This window comes from Varanus komodoensis, unplaced genomic scaffold (genome assembly GCF_004798865.1).
Source record: "Varanus komodoensis strain SLA01 unplaced genomic scaffold, ASM479886v1 scaffold3, whole genome shotgun sequence".
NCBI classification, from domain to species: domain Eukaryota; kingdom Metazoa; phylum Chordata; class Lepidosauria; order Squamata; family Varanidae; genus Varanus; species Varanus komodoensis.
Window position 1 is genome coordinate 13,038,468 of NW_025335761.1, and position 23,248 is coordinate 13,061,715.

A 23,248-nucleotide genomic window follows, 5' to 3' on the forward strand; every position below is an offset into this window, starting at 1 on the left:
GTTCCGTGCACTTCGGTGTTTAGTCATGCCGGCCACATGACCATGGAGACTGTCTGCGGACAAACGCTGGCTCCCTCGGCTAGGAAACAGAGATGAGCACCGTCCCCTAGAGTCAGGCATGACTGGACTTAACGTCAAGGGGAAACCTTTACCTTTTTATCTTTTGGAGTTATATGTAAAATATGGTAATTGATTCCAGCTCAATGGAAATAGGCAATGAAAATTTTAAAATGTGGTTTTATACATTTATTAATGAAATATTACTGTAAAGGATAAACAGGGTATGCTTGCAATTTAAATGCATTGTTAATAAAGCAAAGAGTAGTTATAGAGAGCATCACTATTATACACACTCCTGAACTAGATGCTTTGTGCAGGGCAATAGAACATCACTGTAGTTTTTGGATGGCACAGCCGACTCTCAACTAGAAAGTGATATACTTAAAATACAGTTACTTTAATGGCACACTTCTTGTCTTGTGACGAACCACTGAAAGGATAAAATCTGCCTCTCTCGTCTCTGCCTGAACTGCTCTATTTTGCTGCTGTTTAAGTGTGCATGCACAAAATAATGGAGGATAAAGCCGTCTCCTACCTTTATTTTCTTAGGACTATGAAAAGGATGGAGTGGGAACTAGAGTTCTATCAACTGGTCTCTTGTACTCCCAGAAACGGGCACAGTGAGATTTTCAGGTCCTGGCCAGTGGAGTGGGGTCCTTACATCCTGACACCAGGCTAAGGGTTCCAGGCAGACAAGGAGCTTCAACCGCAATCAGCAGCTGTGGCAGGATCACCGATGGATGCAGCTTCTTTGCAGCAATCCCTCTAGACCAGGGGTCGGCAGCCTTGAACAGTCAAAGAGCCATCCATTTCCCACAGAAAAGAAAACACTGGGAGCCACAACGCTTTTGACATCTAAAATGAAGATAACACCGCATATATCGTTTTTTACCTTTATGCTATGTATAAAAAAACTAGTGTGTCGCATTTATGAAATCAATGAACTGCTACAGAGAAAGCAAATTTTTATTTCTGCATGCAACAAAAACATATTAAGCATACTGGTAAACCAGTCTCGTCAGCAGTGAAAGCAAATGAATCTGCCCACATACCATTAAACGTTCTGTTTTCTTCTGAAACTTTTCTTTTCTTGGATTTATCCATGGTTGGCCTACCGGAGGTCGAAAAGCTTAATAAATCGCGTGCCGGCGGGTGTCACACACTGGTGGTTGTGACGCATATTTTGAGCCACAGAGCCGCAGCAGAGGGATGAAAGAGCCACATGTGGCTCTGGAGCAGCGGGTTGCTGACCTCTGCTCTAGACAATCCCTCCAGGGTGCCCAGTCTGAGCCAGGGTGCCCAGTGTGCCGGAACAGGCACCATGGCTCAGACTGGGAGCACTAGTTCCTCTGGTGTCTCAGTGTGACCACAGCCTGGCTCCAGCTCTTTGGTGATGCCTCCTTGTTCAAGGCCCTGGCCAAGGCCCCGATGCTGGCCAAGCACCCTGCCTCAGCCGCAGCAGCAGCTGTGGGCACCAGTGCACAGGTCTTGCTTCTCACATATTAAGAGCCCCGGCCTTGAATTATGGAGCACTCTGCACAGTGTCAAGAGCTGTCGTTCTAGGAGCTGATTTAAAAACAACAGCAACAGGATTTCCAGTTTCACCTTTGACCTGTGCATTGTTTCAGAGAATTGGGTGATGGGTTTGTGTGTGTGTCTTGAAGCAGAATCAACCACTGTTGCAGGTGGAATACTGGCCGGGATAGCCCCTCTTGCCCATCACTGTTTGTGTGCTTGTGAGAAATGCAGTGGACCACCAAGTTGATACATTCCCAACATCCTCCCCCTGCATCCATCTGTTCACATGAAATTTGTGCCATATGCAGCAAATGTGCCCACAAACGTATGGCTTTATTACTCAGTGGGTGTGGGATATAAAGAAGACTGCTTCTTAAAAGTGGAGCAGTATGGCTTGTGAAACAGGTGTTCTAGTTGCACTTCTATTGCTAAAAAAAAGATAGCACCCAGGCTGAATGCTATGCAGAAGTGAGACATGTTCACTTTGATTAGTATTTAGTTTTATGTATGAGGAAAGAGAAGGGAACATGATCAGGTAACTGCAGAGCCCTTCCAGCAATAGATTCCTTTCTCCAGGGTCTGAGCCCAGGGCAATGTCTGGAATCCAGATGCTTACGTTTTGCCATCATTAATAATCATTATTCAGAAAACTGTAGCAGTTTGTGGGATTCCTAAGTCTCAACGGAGGCTATGCCAAAGCTCAGTGAAGAGGCCTGAGCAACTTGAATTGGCCATATGTGGAGATAATCAGTCACAGAATGCTGGAAGCTTTGTCTCTGAGGAAGTGGGTTGGGAGACTCTTCCCAAATATTTTCCTTTTTTGCAATTCATATGGAGCATTTGCTATTTTCTTTACAGTGAATATGCACCTTTGACTTTGATGTGCATTCCCTACTTACTCTGATGAATGACTGAAAGAGTCCATAATCTTCTCTAAAGAAGCTGCATTCACTTTCTGAATCCTACTTCATTATAATAAAGTTGCTTCCTTTTTTCAGACAAGCATGAATTCTTAGACTGGATTTAAGTGCAAACACAAGCCCTAGGCACTTGGTTTTCAGAAGGTTATGTAGGTTTAAAGTAGAGGTAAGCAAATTCAGGGGCCCGGAGGCCATATCCGCAGGGTGTTGCTAATTCTGCAGGGTGCCAGAGAAGAAAAAGGCTGTTTATTGCCACAATTCAGTGGCAAACTGGCGTGGTCTGACAACAAGTCAAATTTAGCTTGAGATCAAAAATAGCACATGCCAAGTTGAGGTAAATCTTGGGTCAGTTCACTGTTAAATGTGAGCAGTTCATTGCTTCACCTCTATTACTGCTTTTAATAGTGAAAAAGGGGAAAGAATTCAGGCTAAAGGCTTCAGTACTGAAAATGACTCCTTAAGCTGGTGAAAAGGTAGAGTGGGTAATGGTACTGTTGGGCTGCAGTATGTGATTGTTTTTGTAGGTGTTTGCAAATACATGCTTATGTGTAAATGAACGAGAGGGAGTGAAGAGAACATCCTTAGCTACAATGAGAAAGAGGCGCACTCTACCAGATGCATTCTTCCAGAAAATATTCTTGCCAAATTTTTAAAATACAAAGAAAGGCAGTTCAATTTCTGTACTGATATGGACTTGACTTTCTGAATTACCATAGAAGCCCAAGTGCCTGGCTTTTTATGCTGGCAAAGAGAAGAAAAATGATAGGTGCCTGTGTTATTCCCGAAACATTGTTTTTCTCAGAGTGGGCAAAGTCACATATCAAGTCTCCATTCCACAGAATCATAGACCATGATTCTCCCATTAACCTCTTTTGCAAGAAATTAAGGGACAGTAGGGGGAATGACATAGAAAATTCCTATGGATGCTCCCTCTGATTATAACAATGTTGAATCCATATTAGTGTGATCTCTTTATGCAATTAATCAAAAGATCACAAGGATGGTGCAAGGTTTTGAGATTCCCAGTTCTCCTTTTCAGGGAAAAATATGAAAAATCAGGATTTGGGTGGAGGAAGGGAGAAATATCTGACCCAATGCTACAGTCAGAGTATATATGTGTGCAGAGTCCCATAATGAAATAGGGTGCCAGAAGAGGTTTCCAGATAGTCAAATTAAGCTCTACAGGCTGTTTGATTGTTGAACCTGCAGCTGCATTAGGACTGCTGGAAATCAGAAAAGGAAAAATGCTGGATACTATATTTTGGAAATGTTGAATACAACTGTCGCTTAGATATTTCCATTCTGGGCAAAGGACACTGTCCTCTTTTACCAGCAGACAGCAACTAGCCAATCATTTTATTATTCAAGCTGGAGATAATTTTAGATGCTTTAAAAAAAGTCACTTGAAGCCAAATTTGGGGAATGAAGGGGGTTTGCAATCATAATAGGTTTGGCAGCAGTATATCAACACCTTAGCAGTGGTTGCCCAGTGCAGAGAGAATTGGCTAATGGAAAGCGTTGGGGTGGGGGGTGGTTCAAAAGGTCTATCCAAAGCCTCCCCCTTTAGACTGATGCAGAAGCCCTAGAGAAGTGACCTTTCTTTTCCCTAGTTATGCGGTGCCTGCAGAGATCTGCCAACTCCACCCTCCTCCGGCATGTAAGAGTTGCTCTTCCATTCCAATGCTGGAAAGCTTTCTGTTGCAGGACTGAAGCGAAGCCAAACTAGCAGTTGTCTGCTCCATTGTCTTCAGATGGCATCAATTGTCCTTTAAAGGAGGCCCAGTTTATGTCCATACATATTTTTACTCCCTGGCTTTTAGAAGCATGTTTCTTCCTTTTAAAGAGCAACGAAGCTAGCAGCCTTTTGGGGGAGAAGACAAAGAAACAACAGAGAGGCTTACAAGGGTGTGCCAAGAACAGAATAAGGAACAGCCTAGTGCTCCAAGAGGAAATAAACTGGACTTGCATTGGCAAAATTCTTTGAGTTTCTGAGCTGAAGGCTTCAAGTTCTTCTTTTTCTTCCTCTTCTTCTTCTTTTTTATTTTTGGAAAAAAAGATGAAAACTACCTTTTAGGAATTGGAAATTCAACTGCAAGCCCTTTCCAGGGATGGAATTGGAGGGAGGAAACTCTTCCAGCACTGACTTCTGGGACTGAAAGGAGAGGAGGGAAAGAGGCTGAAGTAAACAACATCAGTTTCACCCCATGTGTTTATCCGCAGAAGGGATACGGCTGCTCCCAGGCATGGCCCCGATTTTCCAGCTGAGCTTGGGAACCTGTCTGTGGGCAGCTCTGGCTCTCAGTCTGTTTACAGGATCCTGGGGACAGACAGGTAGGATGCCCGCCTGTGCTGGGAAAGGGAGCTTTGCAGTACATAGCCAAGGCATTCCTGTCATTGTTCGTGTAGTTGTTCAGCAAGAGAGGCTGGCTGTAAATCTACAAATATTTTGTGCCTAAAGGGAGTTTCATTCCAGACTAAAGATACGGGGTAAACCCTAAGAAGGGGTTGCTGTGCAATCAGTCACAGCTGAGATGAGAAAGGTTTGGCAAGTGACCATTGGCAGAGATGCTGCATTTACTAACATTTTCCCATATATGCAGAGTTTAAGATACTATAGACTTGTGCCAAACGGACCCCACCAATGTTAACAGAAGCAAGGAAGGGGACGAAATCCGCATTTTGCAAAGGCACCCTTTTTGCTTTCATAATGGAGGATCTATGCTTTTCCCATTTTCATGACCAAGTTTAACAGAAGAAGTTTTTCCCAACATGGAGTTTTAGTATTAGGAGAATTAACGCCTCTGGCTTTTCTGCCTCTTGCACAGCTGTAAATGACACAGAGGAAAAATAACAACTCTAGGAAAAGGAGGTTAATTTTTGCCATTGCCTATTTTTAAATGCACACACGCACGCACATGCATACCAGGAGCTGCAAGTGGCTTTTTTGTGTGCTTTCTTGGAGAACCCATTGGTGACAGTGGCTTATCTTGTTTAACATTCAGCATAAACATCTACTTGTGCAGGACGCTTCAGCACAACTTTTTCCTCTCCTAGAATTAATGGTTTGTTAGCATCATCTGGGAATTTTCCAGTAGTCTTAATACGAAGCTGGTAGATCTGAGAAATCTGTCAAGAGCAGATGCCTCACGAGATATGTATTTTGGAAACAGTATGTTTTGTTTCCATGCACTACTTCTAATGGGTTTGCTCCCCATTCCATTCCTGCTCTATTAACAGTGGCTGCATAGTTTTGGACTTAATAATTTCTGAGGGCTAGTCTGTCTCTCTTTCTCTCGCTCTCTTTCTCCCACTCTCCTTCTCTCCCCCTGTGCAACTGTGTGTGAGGGAGAGAGATTTCAATTTTCAAAAACCCTGCTAGTTTAAAAGACCAGATTAAAGCTAGCTCATGTTGGACCAAACTTCCAAAAGCCAGGAAACTGGAAGCCAAGACTGACGCCTGAACTGACGTGCTTTGCGATCAGTAATGATATTCTACAGTGTGTCAATTTGTGCTTGCTTATAATTTATCCTCCACGCACCCACACTTTTCCTTGGTCTTTCGGACCAAATCCGAATGGGGAGAGTGGAATATTGGGCACTAGTAAAGAAGTCGTACTTCGTTGGAGCAGTTAGAGCTGCTGTTCTCTGAACATTCTTTTTTTATAGATTTCCCCTAAATTTGCTTGCCTGCCATTAAATTTGCATCCATTTTCCAGTCCCCAAAACAGCATTTTTAGAACTGTCAGGGAACCAGAGTAATCACAGTAATCACTGTGCTCAGCTGCAGGGGACACCTTTGCCAGCCCCAGGAGGTTAATCCTGGCCAAAATCCCCTGCACCCACACAGAAGGAAGTTTCCATGAGTGCCAGGAGGTGCTTGCCTTCTGGGGCTAGTCCTACTGGAAGGGGAGGAGGGGACTTTTGAAAGGCGGCAGTGGGGAAAGTTAACTGTCTCTTCCCCAATTGCTACAGATGTTTATCAGGCTTACAGCAGGGAGGGCAGGGCTAACCCCCCCCCCCAGGTCCTGATGAAAATCCTCCTGTGCTGGTTACTGACAATTAAAAAGAAAGAAACCTGTGGTGCTTGAAGTAACATACTGAGCAGCTATCCAGCTTGACCCTGTGAGAGAAAACCAAAGAATGCCATATTTTGCAGAGCAAGAGACGCAGCCATGAAAGCGTGGTGCTTTCCAGTCCCTGCTGCAGGGCCAATGGAATAATATCTCTTTCCCATGATAGAAACCTTATCAGTTCAAGACTGTATTCCACAGCTCACCACCTGCTAAAAATATTAGTCATCGAATCAAATTATCTTTCTTTTGCACAATGTGCTTACACCTTCTGCCTGGAATCCCTCCAGGTCTGTCTCTCTGGATATCTGTTTCTGTAAAGTTTAAAGCACCAGAGGCTTGGGTCAGGAGCCTCAGTCTCAAGGGAAGGCTGGCCATTACAGAAGCAACAACTCTGTTTGGTCAAGCTTTCCTATTTCAGATTTCGTCACTTGTCATTTAAAACATGACGAGTTCTCTAGTTAAAGCACCTTTCACCAACCTGGTGCCCTCCAGGTGTTTTGGGCTTCAATGCCCATCAGTCCCAGTCAGCATGGCCAGTTGCTGAGGATTGTCTCCAAAACATCTGGTGTGCACAGGCGTGGGGAAGACTAAATTAAGGGATTTCCAGCTAAGACTGCCATCACATGCATAAGAAGTCACAGTGGAATGAGAAAACGTTTATAAGATAGTGCTGCATGACATGTGCACATGTGTATATAAATGTTTTAAAACAAGAACTACAATTTTAGCATAGATCCAAGTTTTTAAAAACGTAGTTTAATATTATAAAATCTATAATCAGTGCTTCAGCTGTTGGGCAGCACAGAAATTGAGTAAATTAATCAAATTACTTAAATATATATGCTATACATATTTAAAAACTGAAATGGCTTGAGATTAATCCCATTTTCCATGTGACCATCATCTAATGACTGTTTTTGCCATAAACTTACTTTTTAAAAGCTCATGGATGAAGTTAAAAATTATATTCTCACACTTAACAGGAATGTGGCTTGAAAGGATCTGTAAAGAAGTCTGTATTAAACTTTTGTTCTGCACCTTTAAATATAGACCAGCGTACTATGTATTTGTTTGCACTGTTGTGGAAGGACTGGATACACCTAATTAACATTGTAAAATCACTGAACTGACAGTTCTCCAGCTCAGTTTAAAATAGAGTAGTAAAAGGATGTCCTTTCCCACCAAAACTCAGTTGTCACTGCTTTTCTCCCCTTATCCCCATCCTAGGGCAGTGTTCACCCTTCTGGCCACTGCTTCACTCATCACCGACCACCATCCCAGTGATTCCCAACTAATAGTTACCCTCTGCTTTCGGTTTGTCAACCATGCCCAGATCCATTAGACAGTGCATCAGTCTATCCCAAAACTCCTCCATTTCTCAACCAGGCTATCATGCAGCACTTTGCCAAGGGCCTTGCTGAAATCCAGGTAAATCACATCCACTGCATCCCCTCCACCTAGCCACCTTGAAGCCTTGTCATAGAGTTCCACAGGGTGTATTTATGCATCTGTAAAAAATGTGTAGAGGTTTAACTAAATTTTACCTGCAGTTGGCTTGAGATCAGTCTCTCAGAAGAATGATTGTGAATGGATGGTGGCAATATGACAGAGTTTATGAGATAAATATTTGGAAGTAGGTACAGTTTTGCCAGTTCCTGTATGAATGTGGGGCTCTTGCTCCTCTACAAGGGTCACAGTGCAAGAAATTTTGAAATCCATTTTCATCTGCCATTCAGCTGTTAAATGCAATGAAATACCTTGCAGTGCCTGCTGTTTGCAGATCCATTTTTCAAAAAGGTGTTTGAAAGTTGTGTGGACAAGCCTAGTAAAGCATGAGATGTTTTCATTTTACCTTACTTTATTAGAATATTTATATCATACTTTTTTGGTCCCACAAGTCACGCTGGACTATGTATTAAGGAAAAATAAATGCAGGCCCAAAATAAGCTTAATCCGGAATCTCAGACATCTGGTATTGATCAAAGAGCCTGCAACCTGGGTGGAGGCACAGGCTTCCCTGAGCAAAAATGTGCACTCTCTTAATTCTCAAAGCAACTCCTGTGAGCTTTACTTTGCTTCATTGGGGAGAATTACTTTGGAATGGAACTCTGCAAGCTGTTTACAATCAGAACTGTTGCAGAATATTTATTACAGGCACCTGGCAGATCTAAAGCTTTGTTCAAAAAGTCCTTTTCCCCACCAAGCATAACTTGCACTCTCAGCTGTGAATTAAGTATCCTGAATTTTCATTTCAAGCTCTGTACCAGAAATGGAAAAACTTGGATCAGGAGCTCCCACTTGCTCTTTGACTCCATCAGTAGCCAGTATATTTGCATGGGCTGCTATCTGCATTTGATCTCCCAAGGAGCCATGCTGGATCCTTGTTTCTGAATGTGATGACATGGAATATTTTGGACGGTGCCAGTGTGGTCGAGTGCTTAGATTGCTGCGCTATGCCTGGGGAAACTTGTGTTCAAATCCCCACCTGGCCACAAAAATTACTGGGTACCTTTGGGCCAATCACTGGTCTTTAGACTAACCAACCTTACAGGGATGTTGTGAGGATAAAACAGGAAAGAGGAGGATCATGTTTGCTGCTTTAGCTTCCTTAGAGGAAATAGCAGGATATAAAAGTAACAAGGAAATAAGAAACAGGAAGATGCCACTCCATTTATGGTGGCAAAATTGGGAACAATTATACAAGAAGCTGGCAAAACCTAGATATCTTCTAAGTAGCTATGTCTATACTCATGCAACTGAATTGTTTTAGCTTGTGGGTTGTAACAAAGACATACAAACACAGAGCAAGAATATTAACCACTGAACTGGCTAAAGAAGAATTTCCATATAATAAAAATAAAAGACCGAAGAAGCTGTTGATAGAATTGAACACAGACAGTGGAAACAACATGCAAGAGCGTGAATCTGGGCAACTGCTGGACCATAAAACACACTGCTTCCCTTTCAGCAAACTTCCAGATACTTTCTGCAGTCACTGCAGTAAGCCCTGGTAGCTGTATCTGTGCCTGTGTGAATCTCGGCTAAGGGTTTCCTTGAGTTCTCAGAGAAGGTCAGGCCCAAAACCATCTTGCCTGTAGCTCCCACACACTGAAACAGGCCTTGGTCTGCCTATGGAGGGTGCTGCTGACGGTCGTATTGGAGCATTGGCTAATGAGGCTGCCAGCAGAAAGAGACGTTCGTTCTTGTGTGAAGTCCTGACTCATTTGCTCAGTTCTGTCAGTTTCTGCTTTCTACTTAGGGAGCTGAGGAAGACAGAATGCCTACAGAAAGGATTTTGCTGTGACGGGCCATCAAGTGGTCTCTGATTTGTGATGACCCCCTGAATGAATGCCCTCCAAAATGAACTGTCCTTGGCAGGACGCTCACCTCTTGTAAACTGAAAAAGAATTATACCTCATTGCAAGTAAACAAGGAAAAGTATTGTTCCTTTGGTCTGTGCAATCTTAATGGATTGCACCATTGCTTAAAATGTTACAGTGAAAGTGCTGTAACTGTGATTTTCACCCCATGTCAGTGTCTAGAAAGCCCTCAAACAATAAAATAGACACAGCGATGTATGTGAAAGGCAATGGGTGAAACAAATATTGCTTATAAAAACTTGGTAGCTGATTAGGGTTGTTGTTATTTTCCATTAATGTTTTGCAGATGAGCAACATTTCGGTGATCTTGCAGATGTGAACAAGAGGGAGAATGCAGACATCCTATTAGAGGTAATTTAAGACAAAGCAATAACACCAGAAATGACTCGGGGAACCCAATAGAGCCCTTTGGCGTAGAGTTGCCCTGTGCAGAGGCCCAGCTGTCCGTCCAATCCATGCTACCTGTACCATGGCAGTTCCAACCTCTGATGTGCAGCTGCCCCTATGAGTGATTTTGTGGGGGGCAGGAGGACAAAGAGGTGTCATCAGGTAATTGTAGACTCCAGATGCAATGGTCTTATGGCTGGGGAATGGGCTTGGCTCTTTACTCACTTTAAACTAAGATAGATCCGCTCTGCTGTGTTTGAGGACCCTCCTCATTCAGCCACGTGGGTCCCTGGAAAGGCACTGAGCTAAATGTGAAGATGATTGCCAAGTATCCTGGTGGGGCAGCAGTGGAAGGTCCCTGCAGGCTTGAGGCAAATATGCCAAGTATTCTCTGGAAGGGCTGGGCAACTTGAGGCTCTCCAATGGCCTATAATGCCCATCAGCCCTAGCCAGATGAGCCAATGCAAAGGGATGATAGGAACTGTGGCCCTCCAGATGTTTAGACCTACAGATTCCCCTGCCCACCATTCACCTTTACTTCCACTCAGACACGGAAGTTTCTGATAGGATAAATGGAACACCAGAGACACTCTGCCTTCATTTCCTCTAAAGAATGGTCCACAAGATGGCACCCTTTGGCTGTTTTGCCTATTAGACTGAAATAGCTGGCCCTGCTTTAGAAAAGGAAAGGATCTGAACAGCAGGCAAATCATGGGGGTTCAATGACTGAAAGTGAACACATTCATTACTGGGCTACTACGATAAAAATTACTGTTTACTGCGTACTAGTTTGGCTCCAGTATTTCATCCTTCAGAACTGGACTTTCTATTACTCTTTTAAATAAAGATTAAAATCGTACTTATTAAGTATATTTATACCCTGCCCAGAAGGTCATTATTGGTTTCATAAACCAGCCAGGAAAGCTTGCCCAAACTCAGCTTATTTTATTTATAATATAATATAATTGTATTATATTGTATTTTAATGGATTGCTGTAAAGCTTTGGCTACTGGGAGTTACAGAAGTTCAATAAATTGTATGTATGTATGTATCGCCCCCTCTTTTTTCCTGCAAGAGACCCAGTGCAGCTTACACAGTCCTTCTCCTCTTCATTTAATCCTCACAGCAAACCTGGGAGGCGGCGTAGGCTGGGAGTGAGTGACTGGCTCAAAGACACCCGGCGCTCTGCAGGGCTGAGTGGGTGCCAGTCTAATCCTCAAATCACTGTTCACTCATACAAGCACACACCCCGTGTGTCTGACTCTCTCTCTCAAACTAAGCGAGGCTGAGCGGAACCATTCTGTCTTGATATTTGGCCACCATCCATTTTTGGGTCTATGCCCACCAGCTGTTTTAAGGAGGTGCAGTCTTCACTGAATGCTCATGAGTTTACCCAGTCCCGGCTCCCGGTTTCGAAGGGTCCTTTGGCAAGGCGCCCTCCTTGGACCCCTCTCCTCAGCGGGTCTGCCTGCTCACCGGCATTGCCATCAGCGGCTGCCTTTGCTCCTCTTTCTTGCGGTTGTCACCACATGGCCCCCTGCCCCCTTCCAATTGTGTTCTTCTCTGATTCACTGGTTCTATGTGTGCTCGTAAGGCAGAGAGTGCCAGGAGGCAGTGGCATCTACTGCTCCTCTGGTACACCACCACCATTGTCTGGATCAGAGCAAAGCCAAGGTGAGCAAGCAGATGCAATGGGGAAAATGAGGAATAACTTTACAGGAATTTTGGAAGTGTGCCCTTGCTGGGTGTCACCAGCTACACCAGTCCCTGCTCCTGCTCCTGAGTTTAATGTAGCCCATACCAGAGCTCTCTGTTTGAAAGCTGGAAATGGAAATACAGGAACACAATCTTTCCAAGAGCAGAAGGATGTAGCATTAAATAATTATACAAAGGGGTAAATCCTGTCTCACATGCAGCAACATTATCACTTTGACCCATTGCTCTATCTATAGTTCAGTTGTCAAGCATAGGTTGACAACTGACACAGTGGAAAGCCTAGAGGTCCAAAGTGTGTGTAACAATGAGTAACATACCTGCAGACCAGGTTGGGATGAGGGTGGATCGGTGGCAGTCACAGAATCACAGGGTTAGAATGCAACTAATGTTTATTTAGTCCAACCTCTGGTCCAAAGGGGATTTTCTTATTCCCATTAACCTTAACTAGATTGTAGAGTGCTACGAACAGGAGCGTCCAAAGAGTTTTATGTATGCTTTTTAAAAATAAAATTTCACATGGTTCTAGAAACAGTCTAACACAATCTAGGTGATTCAAGCTACATGCTACAGCTGAAGTCAGTTTCTATGCTCTTGGTCACTAGCTGATCTACCCTGCATAAAATTTAATTTTCATCCCAAAATATGAAGCCTGAAGAGGGGGAAAATGAACTGACATTCATGTTTCTAATCATTATTTTTCAGTTACTTTGGGGAGGGATTGAAATTATGGCCAATGAGACAATCAAGATTCAGGATGAGGAGTTGGCCTCCCTGCGTCCTGCAAAGCGGTTACTCTGGATCCTTCAGCATGAGATTCCCAAGAATCCAACAGGAATTGAAGAGCACCTGGACTATCTCTCTCAGTCAGACACTCCTCTGACTGCAAAGGAATTTGAGCAGCTCATCTTCACCACTGTTTACTGTGCTTATCAGGTTCGCTCCATCCAAGGTCTAGAAAAAAACCTCTGGATCAACCTTTTCTCTCAGTTGGTCATTGAAATAACCCATGAACTCTGCAAACAATTCTGTCCCAAGGAATCTATGGATTCCATTCAGCTTCTAGCCTCCAGGCCCTGGCAGGAAATACCTGTCTATATCAGTGCACTGAAGAAGTTGTATCGATCCAGCCTAGTCACGACCCAAAGACATGCATAGAGGACAGATCTTGGCCCTACGACTCCGTGATATGCAGTTTTGTATGCAAAAGTCCTTTTCTGAATGTCTGTAGTATTACCTAGGAATGTGCCCAGAAATGCCACCTTTCCTGTTTCCTGTTAAAGAAAACGAGTGTTTTAGGAACCTCTTAGCTATACTTTTTGGGTTTATATGACTACTAGTTAGCTCATTGGTAAACCTCTAGGAATTCTGTCACTGCTTTCGCTATAGGATATGCAGCCCGGGTAGTATTTTACTTTTCTCGTTGGAACACTAGGATTGTGGTTCAGATTAAAATGGTGCTACATGCTGCTGGCCCTACTCAGCAGCTGGTGCTGGAGAAGACATGGTGGTTTGACATGTAGTGAAAATTACAAAGAAGTAGATCCATGTTAGCAGGAAGCTTTTGAGAAAACGCTGGTCAAGTGCCAAAGATGCCTTAACTAGCACTTGTCCATCATTTTTGTGAAAGCTTCCTGCTAGGTAAACAATCATTGCATTGGTGAACCGTTCTTATAGTAAGTATAGGATGTTCAGAAAAGAGGCTAGATTGAAAGATCCACTGGGATTCTTTCCAGGTCAGTGTTTCTTCCTGTAATAGGCAGACATGTTGCAAATATACTGGAAACTCCACTTCATCACACAAGGATGAGCTCCGCTATGTTTATCACCCTAGAAATTTGAAGGAAGGGGCAGGGGTTAGCCTGTTTAAAATGTGTTCTCCTCTCCCCACTGCTTTAACCGATCTCATATGCACGGCAGCTTGCTTGGCAGCATGCAGGAGCAGGAAATGCTTTGTGTGATAAGAACTGAGCTGTGGGCATCATAACTGTGTGTGGTATCAGTCCCTTGTGGGACCTCAGCTTGGAATGTATCATTAAGAAGGTGCCTTTAGATTGGACGTCTGCATGGAATTAGCTGATGTAGCTCATAAATACATGAGGCTAGGCTGTTGCATATGTTTAGCCAGAAACCTGCTATAATCTTTGATAGCTATTTTAAAACATGAATATGTAAACATGTGTATAATCTGAACCAAGAAATGCCTTCATATGACTCTTACCTTTTAACTAAATCATTCATTGCTTGTTTTCACACGGAACTGAATTTTAAGAGATGTCTGTGCTAAAATATCCAAGTTCTTACCAAGACAATGCAACTTTGGGTTGAATAAAATATGCTGATTAATGGAAGGGTGTCGGACATAGCAGTCCCATCATCTAAGCACTGGACAACACTGGATGCTGGCAGCAGAAATATATACACTGTAGAGGAACCTGACAAGGTCTGTCCTTTTCAATTACTACAGGCAACCACAATAGGACTGCCCAGTAGTGGAATGGAATGAAGTGGTGGGCAGAGTGCAGGACACGGAATAACAGGCACAAGTTACAGAAAGCCAGATTCCGGCTAGACATCAGGAAAGGTTTCCTGACTGTTAGAGCAGTAGAACAATGGAACCAATTACCCCAGGAGGGTATGGGCTCTCCCACACTAGAGGCATTCAAGATGCAACTGGAGAGCCATCTGAGAGGAATAGTTCAACTTGGAGTCCTGTACCGAGCAGGGTGCTGGACCCAGTGGGCCTCTGGCCCTTTCCAACTCTACTATTCTATAATTCTATGTAGCTGCAAAAAGAGCAAACTGTATTTTAGTTTGCATTAATAGAAGTATCACTTCCATATCATGTGAAGTACTAGTTCCCCTCTACTCAGCACAGGCCTCATCTGGAGTATCGCGTCCAGGGCTGGGCACTGCAGCTTAAGAAAGATGCAGGCAAGGTGGAAAGGGTTCAGAGGAAGGCAACAAGTATGATCAGGGGACTGGAAACAAAACCCTGTGGGAAGAGACTGAAATAACTGGGCTTGTGTAGGCTTGAGACTGAGGGATGCTATGATAGCACTCTTTGAGTACTTGAAAGGTTGTCACACAGAGGTGGATTTAGCTCTCTTCCTGGTATCTCGGAGTGCAGGACACAGAGTAACAGGTTCAAGTCACAGGAAGCCAGGTTCTGGCTGAACATCAGGGAGAACTTTCTGACTGTCAGAACAGTACAACAATGGAACCACTTTCCTAGGGAGCTTGTGGGTCCTTCCACACTAGATGCATTCAGGCTACAACTGGAGAGCCATGTGAGAGGGATAGTTTAACTTGGAGTCCTGCACTGAGCAGGGGGTTGGAACTGATGGCCCTCTGGCCACTTCCAACCCTAGTAGTCTATGATTCTATTAATTATAGAAAGTATATATTCACCTCCAAAGTCTATTATTCCTTTGGAAGCACATAACCTCACTGCTGAAGACTGCTACTACCAAGAGACTATCATGTGAACCACACACACACACACACACACACACACACACACACACACACAGAGAGAGAGAGAGAGAGAGAGAGAGAGAGAGAGAGAGAGAGAGAGAGAGAGATTTAATTGTTTTTTCAGAATGATTTTACTTTGGTGAGTTAAGTTAGGGCTTCTCTAAGTGAGGCAGGTAGCCTCCTGCTTTCTCGAGGCTGTTGCTTCCGTTATTTTCATGGGAGGATCACAGTGTCCTTCATGGGAGTTTTTTGTTTTTTTGTTTTTTCCTGGCAGTTTTCCTCTCTGTCCTTCTAAACGCACTTATAGTACACAGCACAAGATGGTATTGTGGTATAGTGTGGAATTATGAAAATATACTAGGCTTGAAAATACACAAGTGAATAATCGTGGTATTTAGGAGATACAGTGGTACCTCGGCTCATGAACTTAATCCGTTCCACAACTCTGGTCGCTACCTGAATTGGTCACGAGCCAAGTCAAATTTCCCCATAAGGTTCAATGTAAATAAGGTTAATCCATTTTGTAAATATTTTTTAATCAAAAAAATTGAAACAAAGTAATGAAGAAGAGCAAAGTAACAAAGTACAGTAGAGGACACTAACCTAGGTGGGGGGGGGGAGGTTATTGTTTGGAGGGAGAGTCCAAAGCACAATTGTGTGATAGCAATTGTGCGGGGGGCGGGGGGCAGAGATGGCCGCGCTCATGCCCAAGGGGGAGATGGCTGTGATCGCGAGCGCGCTCGTGCAGGGGAGACGGGCATGATCACAGGTGTGCTCAGGGAGGGGGGGGGAGATGGCTGTGATCATGCCCGTCTTCCCTGCATGAGCGTGACTGCGATTGCAACCATCTCCCCCCCCCCCCCACAGCACGATTGTGGCCACCCCCCCCCCAAGCATGACCACGCTTGCGCAGGGAAGATGGGCACGTTCGCGATCGTCACCTAATGCAGAGCTCTTGACCTGAGTCAACTTTTTTCTGAAATTTCTGTTCGTGACCCAATTTGGTTGTTAACTGAGGTGTCTGTGAGCCGAGGTACCACTGTACCAGACTTTTTGTGCTCTGAAAAACTGAAAATACCTGGAAAATGTGGGAGAGGCCCTGAAATATGTCAACATTGTGAAACTTCCATGAGTGAGGGATTATGAGCACACAATAAAAGACTCACACAGAGAAGTCCTTAGCAAAGTAGGTAACATGGGAAAATTAAAGATAGTTCCTTTTGACCCTTAATGGTAGACAGCTTTTGTTTATTAACTTACACTTCCTTCATTATTTATCCTGAGATACTAACAACACGTACATTTATTTAAATAAAATTAGTGCTTTTTAATGGATTAAAATGCAGATGATCAAACAGCTGAACATTCTTTTATCACTGATAGTTCTAGAACAAATATGACCCTTTATCTTGAACTAATGGGTGAGACAGATTGAATACCACCACATCAAACATACAAGCAAACCCAGTACCTTTTGTCTCAGGCTTTATTGAATTTTGTGTTCCATTACAATTTTCCCCTCTCTCGGAATTTTTGTTTGCATTTGCAAAGGATCTTGTCAACTCCCAAGTGCTTTGTAGAGAGGGCAGCCTTCCCCACGCTCCATTCCTGACACAATTCCTTTATTCACATCTCATTCCATTGCTTCTACTCCCCCAAACTATCTCATGCTTTATGCTTACATGGAACAGCAACAATGAACGAAACACACATACCCCACAAAGGTCGTTCTATGGATGAATGGGAAGAATAATAATGGTTCTGTAGGTTGAACACAAGCGTGCAGCGAAAGGAATGCACTGGACATATGATGGCATGCTCTTAACACTGTCATGTAAAGGATGACCTCTGTCCAGGACTTGCACCAGAGTCTGCTGCATCTCGACTCCTCTAAGGCTCTTTCTGTATTTGTGCTTAGAGCCTTGACCCTGGAGACTTGTTGGCATCTGAGGGTGGTTTGGGCTTAGCCTCAGGATAGACAAGGAACCCAGTGAAGGTGATGTACTTGCCATGGTTGCTATAGGCACCATAGCCATCATGCTGGTGGCTGTACAGCCAGACGGTATCGCCAGACTGCAGAGGCAGCATAATGCTCTGGCTTTGCATCTCACGCCTCTTGGAATGGTTGTCATCATAGATCATCGCTTGGACTTCATTGTGGTTCTTCATCAGTTTCACAGACATGGTCTTGAAAGGCATCTTGCCAATGGTGAAAGAAAAATAGTAGGCACCTGGGACACGACATGTGAAGATGCCACTTGAGACATTGAAATCTTTTCCAATGTTTACAAACTCTGTGTCAAATGTGATTGGTTCGTGCTGGGTTTGCTTCTCATCTGTCCCCAGGAGGCTTTCAGAACGGGCAGCAGAAAATGCTGAGCGAGGATCCTGTGATCTGCTTGGTTGGTCAGAAAGCAGGTGTCTCTCAGAGACTTCGTTCTGGTTGATGGAAAGTTGCTGAATCACACGAGGAGGAGGAGGCCCTGAAGGTTCTCCTAGATCCTGGGAGCCAACGGTATTTTGAAAATAGCTGGATGTGTCTGGATAGATGAGGTATCCATTGAAAGTTGTATAGGGACCCACATTGCTGTAGAGCGCATACTTGGGATCCCCATGTAAGCGTAGCCAGACCGTGTCTCCATAGTCCAACTGTAACATGGCACTCTGGCTGGCTACCTTCCGCTCTTTACGGTGGTGTTCATCATATACAATTGCTTGAACCTCATTCTTGTTTCTCATCAGCATGACTGATAAGTTTTTCTTGGGGTATTTTCCAACTGTGAAGGAGAAGTAATAGGCTCCGGGGATACGACATCGAAACAACCCAGCTTTGGGGTCAAAGTCACCCCCAATGTTCACGTAGACTTTGTCAAATGTGATCACCATTTCAGTGCTTCCTTCCATGCTGCTGGTTCTAGCAACCGAGAAAGCCGACCTGAACTCCGTTCCAGACTCAGCAGGAAAGCCATACACGGGGAAACAGGCTATGTGGCAGAGGAAGCCGAGCAAAAGCGGAACCTTCAGTTGAGTCATCATATCTAAAAGAAAAAAGAATGGACAGTTTGGTTGAAGCATTTTAAGATCACCTTCCAAGTTGAGGGAAGACTCAGGGTTGTAATTATGGGAAAAGGCTACCTTGTGTCAAACTCTAAACCTGGTCTTTTTTCAAAAGAGACAGGTAGTTCTGCCCCTGTAACTCCCAGAGCATCCAGAAATCCCACCTTTGGAAATCCAGCCCTGAATGTAGGGATTACTTGATAGGTGTAATGTAACCTTCTATGAACTTGCTGTGCTACTGTGGACCAACAGGCATTGGTTTTAAAGTCCTGATAGACGTGAACTGGAAATGACTCCACAGACTAGAAATGACAAATGATGTGGGAAAGTGTAGTGCAGAAAGGTGAGTCGGTACCACAACTGCTTTCACCCAGAGTACAAACTGGGCCCCAAACAGTATCAGGAATGAGGAGGCAGCAGAGGCTTTCAGAGTCAGGTGTAGTTCCGACCACTGAATACCTGCCTGCAGTCAAGCCCTCATGGAAATTGCTTTTGTAACCAAGTGTTCTGTGTTGCTATAGTAGCCAAATCTATTTTATATTGTAATTATTTAATGTTCTTGTTAACCCTTCTTTGTTTTCTTCCATCTAAATATATCACTGAGATTTCTCTTTTCCTCCCTCCTTTCAGTTTTACAGCAATTTAGGTCTCAATCTAGGCATGTTTAGACAGAAAAAGTGCCTGCAATTCCTGGCACGCCACAGGCAATACAGCATTTTTCTGTCTAAAACATGTGCAGGATTGCATCTTTAGGGCACAATCCTGTGTCTCCTGCCCTCAGTGCATGTAAGCCTCCACAGGCAGCATACATCCTATGCGTGGCATCAGGTGTGGTGGCAGCAGTTTCTGCTGCCACTGCGCCTTATGCTATATGTTCTGTCTAGATGGACATTTTTTGGTTTTCCAGGTAAAGTGAGGTGGGGCAGACTGTAGGATATTGGATTCCAAATAAGCCTGTGACTTTCCAGATAATCCTGGAAGGTCACATGACTGCACCCTAAGTTTTCTTAAGTGTGTGTGTGAGAGAGGGTGGTTTTTGTTTTATAGAGTACATGCTGCTGATCCAAGATGATTTGTCCCCTTAGGCCAATGAATCTGGAAACTCTGTCAGGATTAAATGTAATTAGGTCACCAGACCAAGGCTTTGGGCATGGAGGCATGGATTCTTTGTTCTGATTTTCCCCTTGGTAAGGCTGAAGCAGAGCCGTTGAGATATGGATGTTTCTCCCACATCCACTGCTGCCACCAGTAGACCCAAAAGAGGCTGCCTTGCCTGCACAGTGGCAGTAGGGGTGTCTGAATGAAATTAGAAAAAAGGAAAAAGATAGCATCCATATAAAAAGGTATTCCTCACAATAGCATAAACTCCTTCATCACAGGAAAGGATCAAAACAATGGGATGAAAATAGAACCGTCTAGACTGTGCGTAGACTACAGTGAACACAAATGGCCCATGAGAAACACTGACAAGATGGCGGCTAATCCATTTCCCCCCATGTCTGCTCTGATGCTTATGATTCTAGTGGCAAGAGGCCAAACCGTGATCTACTGGTGCTTTCTGTCTGAAAACAAGCCTGCCAGTCACTGCACAGACATGAAGTGCCTTTCCCTGTCCTTTCTTTCGTGTGTTCATTAAAGCATCACTCAGCCTGAGAGCTTGAAGGCTGGGGTCTCATGTCTGCCCTGTCCGTCACTTCAGAGCTGGCCCACTGCCAGATGGCATGTCTACGGCGCTACAAGGCTCCTTTGTAGGAGCCAAAGCACTTCTAAGGCAGAATCCTCACATAAGGGCACACTACTGAAATGGTGGGCTTGGGGGGGGGGAGAATTTGGCAACTCTAGAGTCACGAGTGGAAGTGCAGGGTGTGGCCACAGGTGTAGGGGGCTTTTCTGGGAAAACACGCTAGCAGGATGAAGGAAGACTGAAATCGGATTTTTAGTTCTGCTTGCCCTTATTCCCAGGCCTGCGTCCCAAATTCCAAAACTTGGTTTAATGAATCTGGACCTATTCGTTTCTTGGTTACATTCACATCCTACCTGTACTCCAAGGAATCCAAGGTTGTGTGAAGATAAAAGGGAGAGAAGGACCATGAACAACGGCCCTATGAGGTAGGCTTGGGGAAGAGTCAGCGGCTACCTCAAAATTGCCCAGTGAGCTTTATGACTGAACGAGAGCTAGAAACCAGGCTCCTGGGTCCTAGTTTAGTACCGTAACCACAACACCACAGTGGCTTGCCAAATGGATTAAACTTTTGCCTCAACCAAGAACCATATCATTAGAAACAGAAGCAAGCAGAAGAGCCTTTGTATCTAGTTCTGTTGCACACGCTGTATTTATTTCCAGAATAGGCTGCCTCTTGTGGGCCTCCTTAGGGTGGATGGGTCCTTGAACACCCCTGCCTCACAACTATGACAGCCGTCTCAGAACAGTAAAGATGATGCATGTATTCAATATATTTGCTTCCATGGAGCCAGGAAAACTTGTCCTCTCTTAATGCTGCTTATTTGTACATCATGGTTCTTTCTACGGAGCCTTGCCTTTCAGTTTTTATATAAATACATGCTTAAATGAATGCATATAATTAAATACGTTAAAAAATCTAAACAAAGAAATCATAGGATTGTAACCAGGGAAATATCATCAGAGTGTGCTGGGGCAACAGGACTTTTTCCTTCCATGCTCTCCCTTGAACAGTTTATTTATTTATTTAAAGCTTTTATATCCTGTTCAACTACTAGTGTCTTGGGACAGTTTTACAATAAAAGCAACAGAAACAAAATAGAGCACAGTATCCAATGCTTCCAATATAATAAAACCCACATTAAAACCAATTAAACATTAACATAATGGGAAAATAAAAAGGTTCCCCTGCAAATCTGCTTTAGAGGGTTGAGGGGTTCGCTGGAAAGTGGAAGGAGACATAGAGATGAACTGAAGGGACTGTTAGCAACAATTAGCAGTCCCTCAACAGGGGCCTCATCTGGACTTAGGCCTTTGGATCCAACCCATCCATGTAAAGAGAGTTAAAAGCAGTTTGAGAAAGGCACTGCTTCCCAATATTTATTTATTAAAACATTTTTATGCCGCCCCATTTGCCGAAGCCTTTAGGAAGAACCAGAGGTCTTCCTGAAACAATACTATAAAGCACACATACCTGAAGCAATACCAAGATGAACTTGCACACCACAAGGAAGAATCCCTTTTTAAAACCACCTGCCTCTTTCTTCAACACCCTCCACCCCATCAGCTGTCCTCTGGTGCAGCCCGGCAGTCCTTAGTGCCCCTGAATATTATGGCCACAAGATTGCCCAGAATCTCGGGAGAGATGTAGCATCTTTTGTTCAAGCTCTGGCTGTGGATGACAGGAAGGGACTGAGCTTCACTGCATTTAGCCAGCCTCGTTCCAAGGTATATCTTATTTTCTGGAACAGAGATGCCTTTTCTCAGAGACAGCTGGAACAGCTACTCAAAGCAGGTTGCAGGCGTGAAGACCTCTCTGGGGAATGCTGACCCCCTGGTCCCTTGAGCGACGGTAACTGCCCTCTTTCAGCTTCAGATTTAAATTCTGTGTGCACAAGTCACTATGGAAATAGCTAAATTTAGCCATTTTGCAGCAGTTCTCAGCTGAAATGGTCATTGCATTTCTTTTGATACATTAGCTCTTTCCAAATAGCCAGAAAATGATTGGCATTTTCTCATTACCAAATTCCATTTTTATAGATTTGGAATTGGTTGATCTTCTCTCTCAATGAATATTTATCTCTTTGGAAATATTAGGTTCCCATTCCTCTAGAGCTTCTGTAAATACTCATATATAATTTTAGCCACATGCTTCTCATGGAATGTCTTTGGACATCTGCAATTCATGAATCTGAGCTGCAGAACTAATGTTTTGATTTTCGGCCAGTCACTCACTCTCAGTCTAACCTACTTCACAGGGTTATTGTTGTGATGATAAAATGGAGCTATGTAAACCAGGCTGGGTTCCTCACAAGAGAAGAAAAGGTCCAATATAAATTCAATGTAATAATAATAAAGCTAATTATAGGCAGAACAATATACTGTGCACCATATGATTTGGGTGTTATAATAAGCATCTCACTGACACTTTGCACAAAACACCCCAAAAGTATCAGAGGTAGAAGGAGAAAATTTCAATTGCCAGCCTCAATTTCTCCCATCTTAAAGGTCTCCATTGCAAGGAACACCCCTAGTGCTGAAGCCAGCGCCATTTAGATAAGTACAGGCAGTCCCCAGTTCATCTTTAAGTCAAATTTGTATGTAAGTTGTATAGTCAGCCCCCCACATTTGTGGGGATCAGGGGTGCAGGTACCCCATGAAAGTGAAAAAAAATGTGAATACAGGTAGTCCCTGGGTTATGGACAAGTTCCCCTCCTGAGAATACCCTTAAGAAGAATTTGTATGTAAGTCAGGTCACATGAGTAAGTCAAATGTTTGTCTTAGTATATGCATATATTTTACCTTTCTGTGCATATAAAACACCTAAGAAATACTACTGTAGTCACCAAAACATCTTGAATACAAAACAGCATTGCAATAATGATAATAATTGATAATAAGCAGGAAGAGCTTGAAGCTCTCCTGGGAATAGGAGGGTATGATCTGGTGGGAATCACAGAAACTTGGTGGGATGAAAGGCA

General features: G+C 43.7%; 2 protein-coding genes across 2 annotated transcripts; one reads left to right on the forward strand and one right to left on the reverse strand.

Annotated features, from left to right (window-relative positions):
* Positions 1–4,115: 4,115 nt before the first annotated feature.
* On the forward strand, positions 4,116–14,403 carry FAM180B (family with sequence similarity 180 member B). Its single transcript, XM_044436493.1, has 3 exons — positions 4,116–4,829; positions 10,238–10,302; positions 12,758–14,403. The coding sequence occupies exons 1-3, from the start codon at positions 4,703–4,705 to the stop codon at positions 13,208–13,210; spliced, it is 645 nt and encodes a 214-aa protein (XP_044292428.1). The 5' UTR covers positions 4,116–4,702; the 3' UTR covers positions 13,211–14,403.
* Positions 14,404–17,350: 2,947 nt separating this feature from the next.
* C1QTNF4 (C1q and TNF related 4) lies at positions 17,351–18,565 on the reverse strand. Its single transcript, XM_044436972.1, has one exon. It carries the CDS (start codon positions 18,563–18,565, stop codon positions 17,444–17,446), a length of 1,122 nt encoding a protein of 373 aa, XP_044292907.1. The 3' UTR covers positions 17,351–17,443.
* Positions 18,566–23,248: the final 4,683 nt, after the last annotated feature.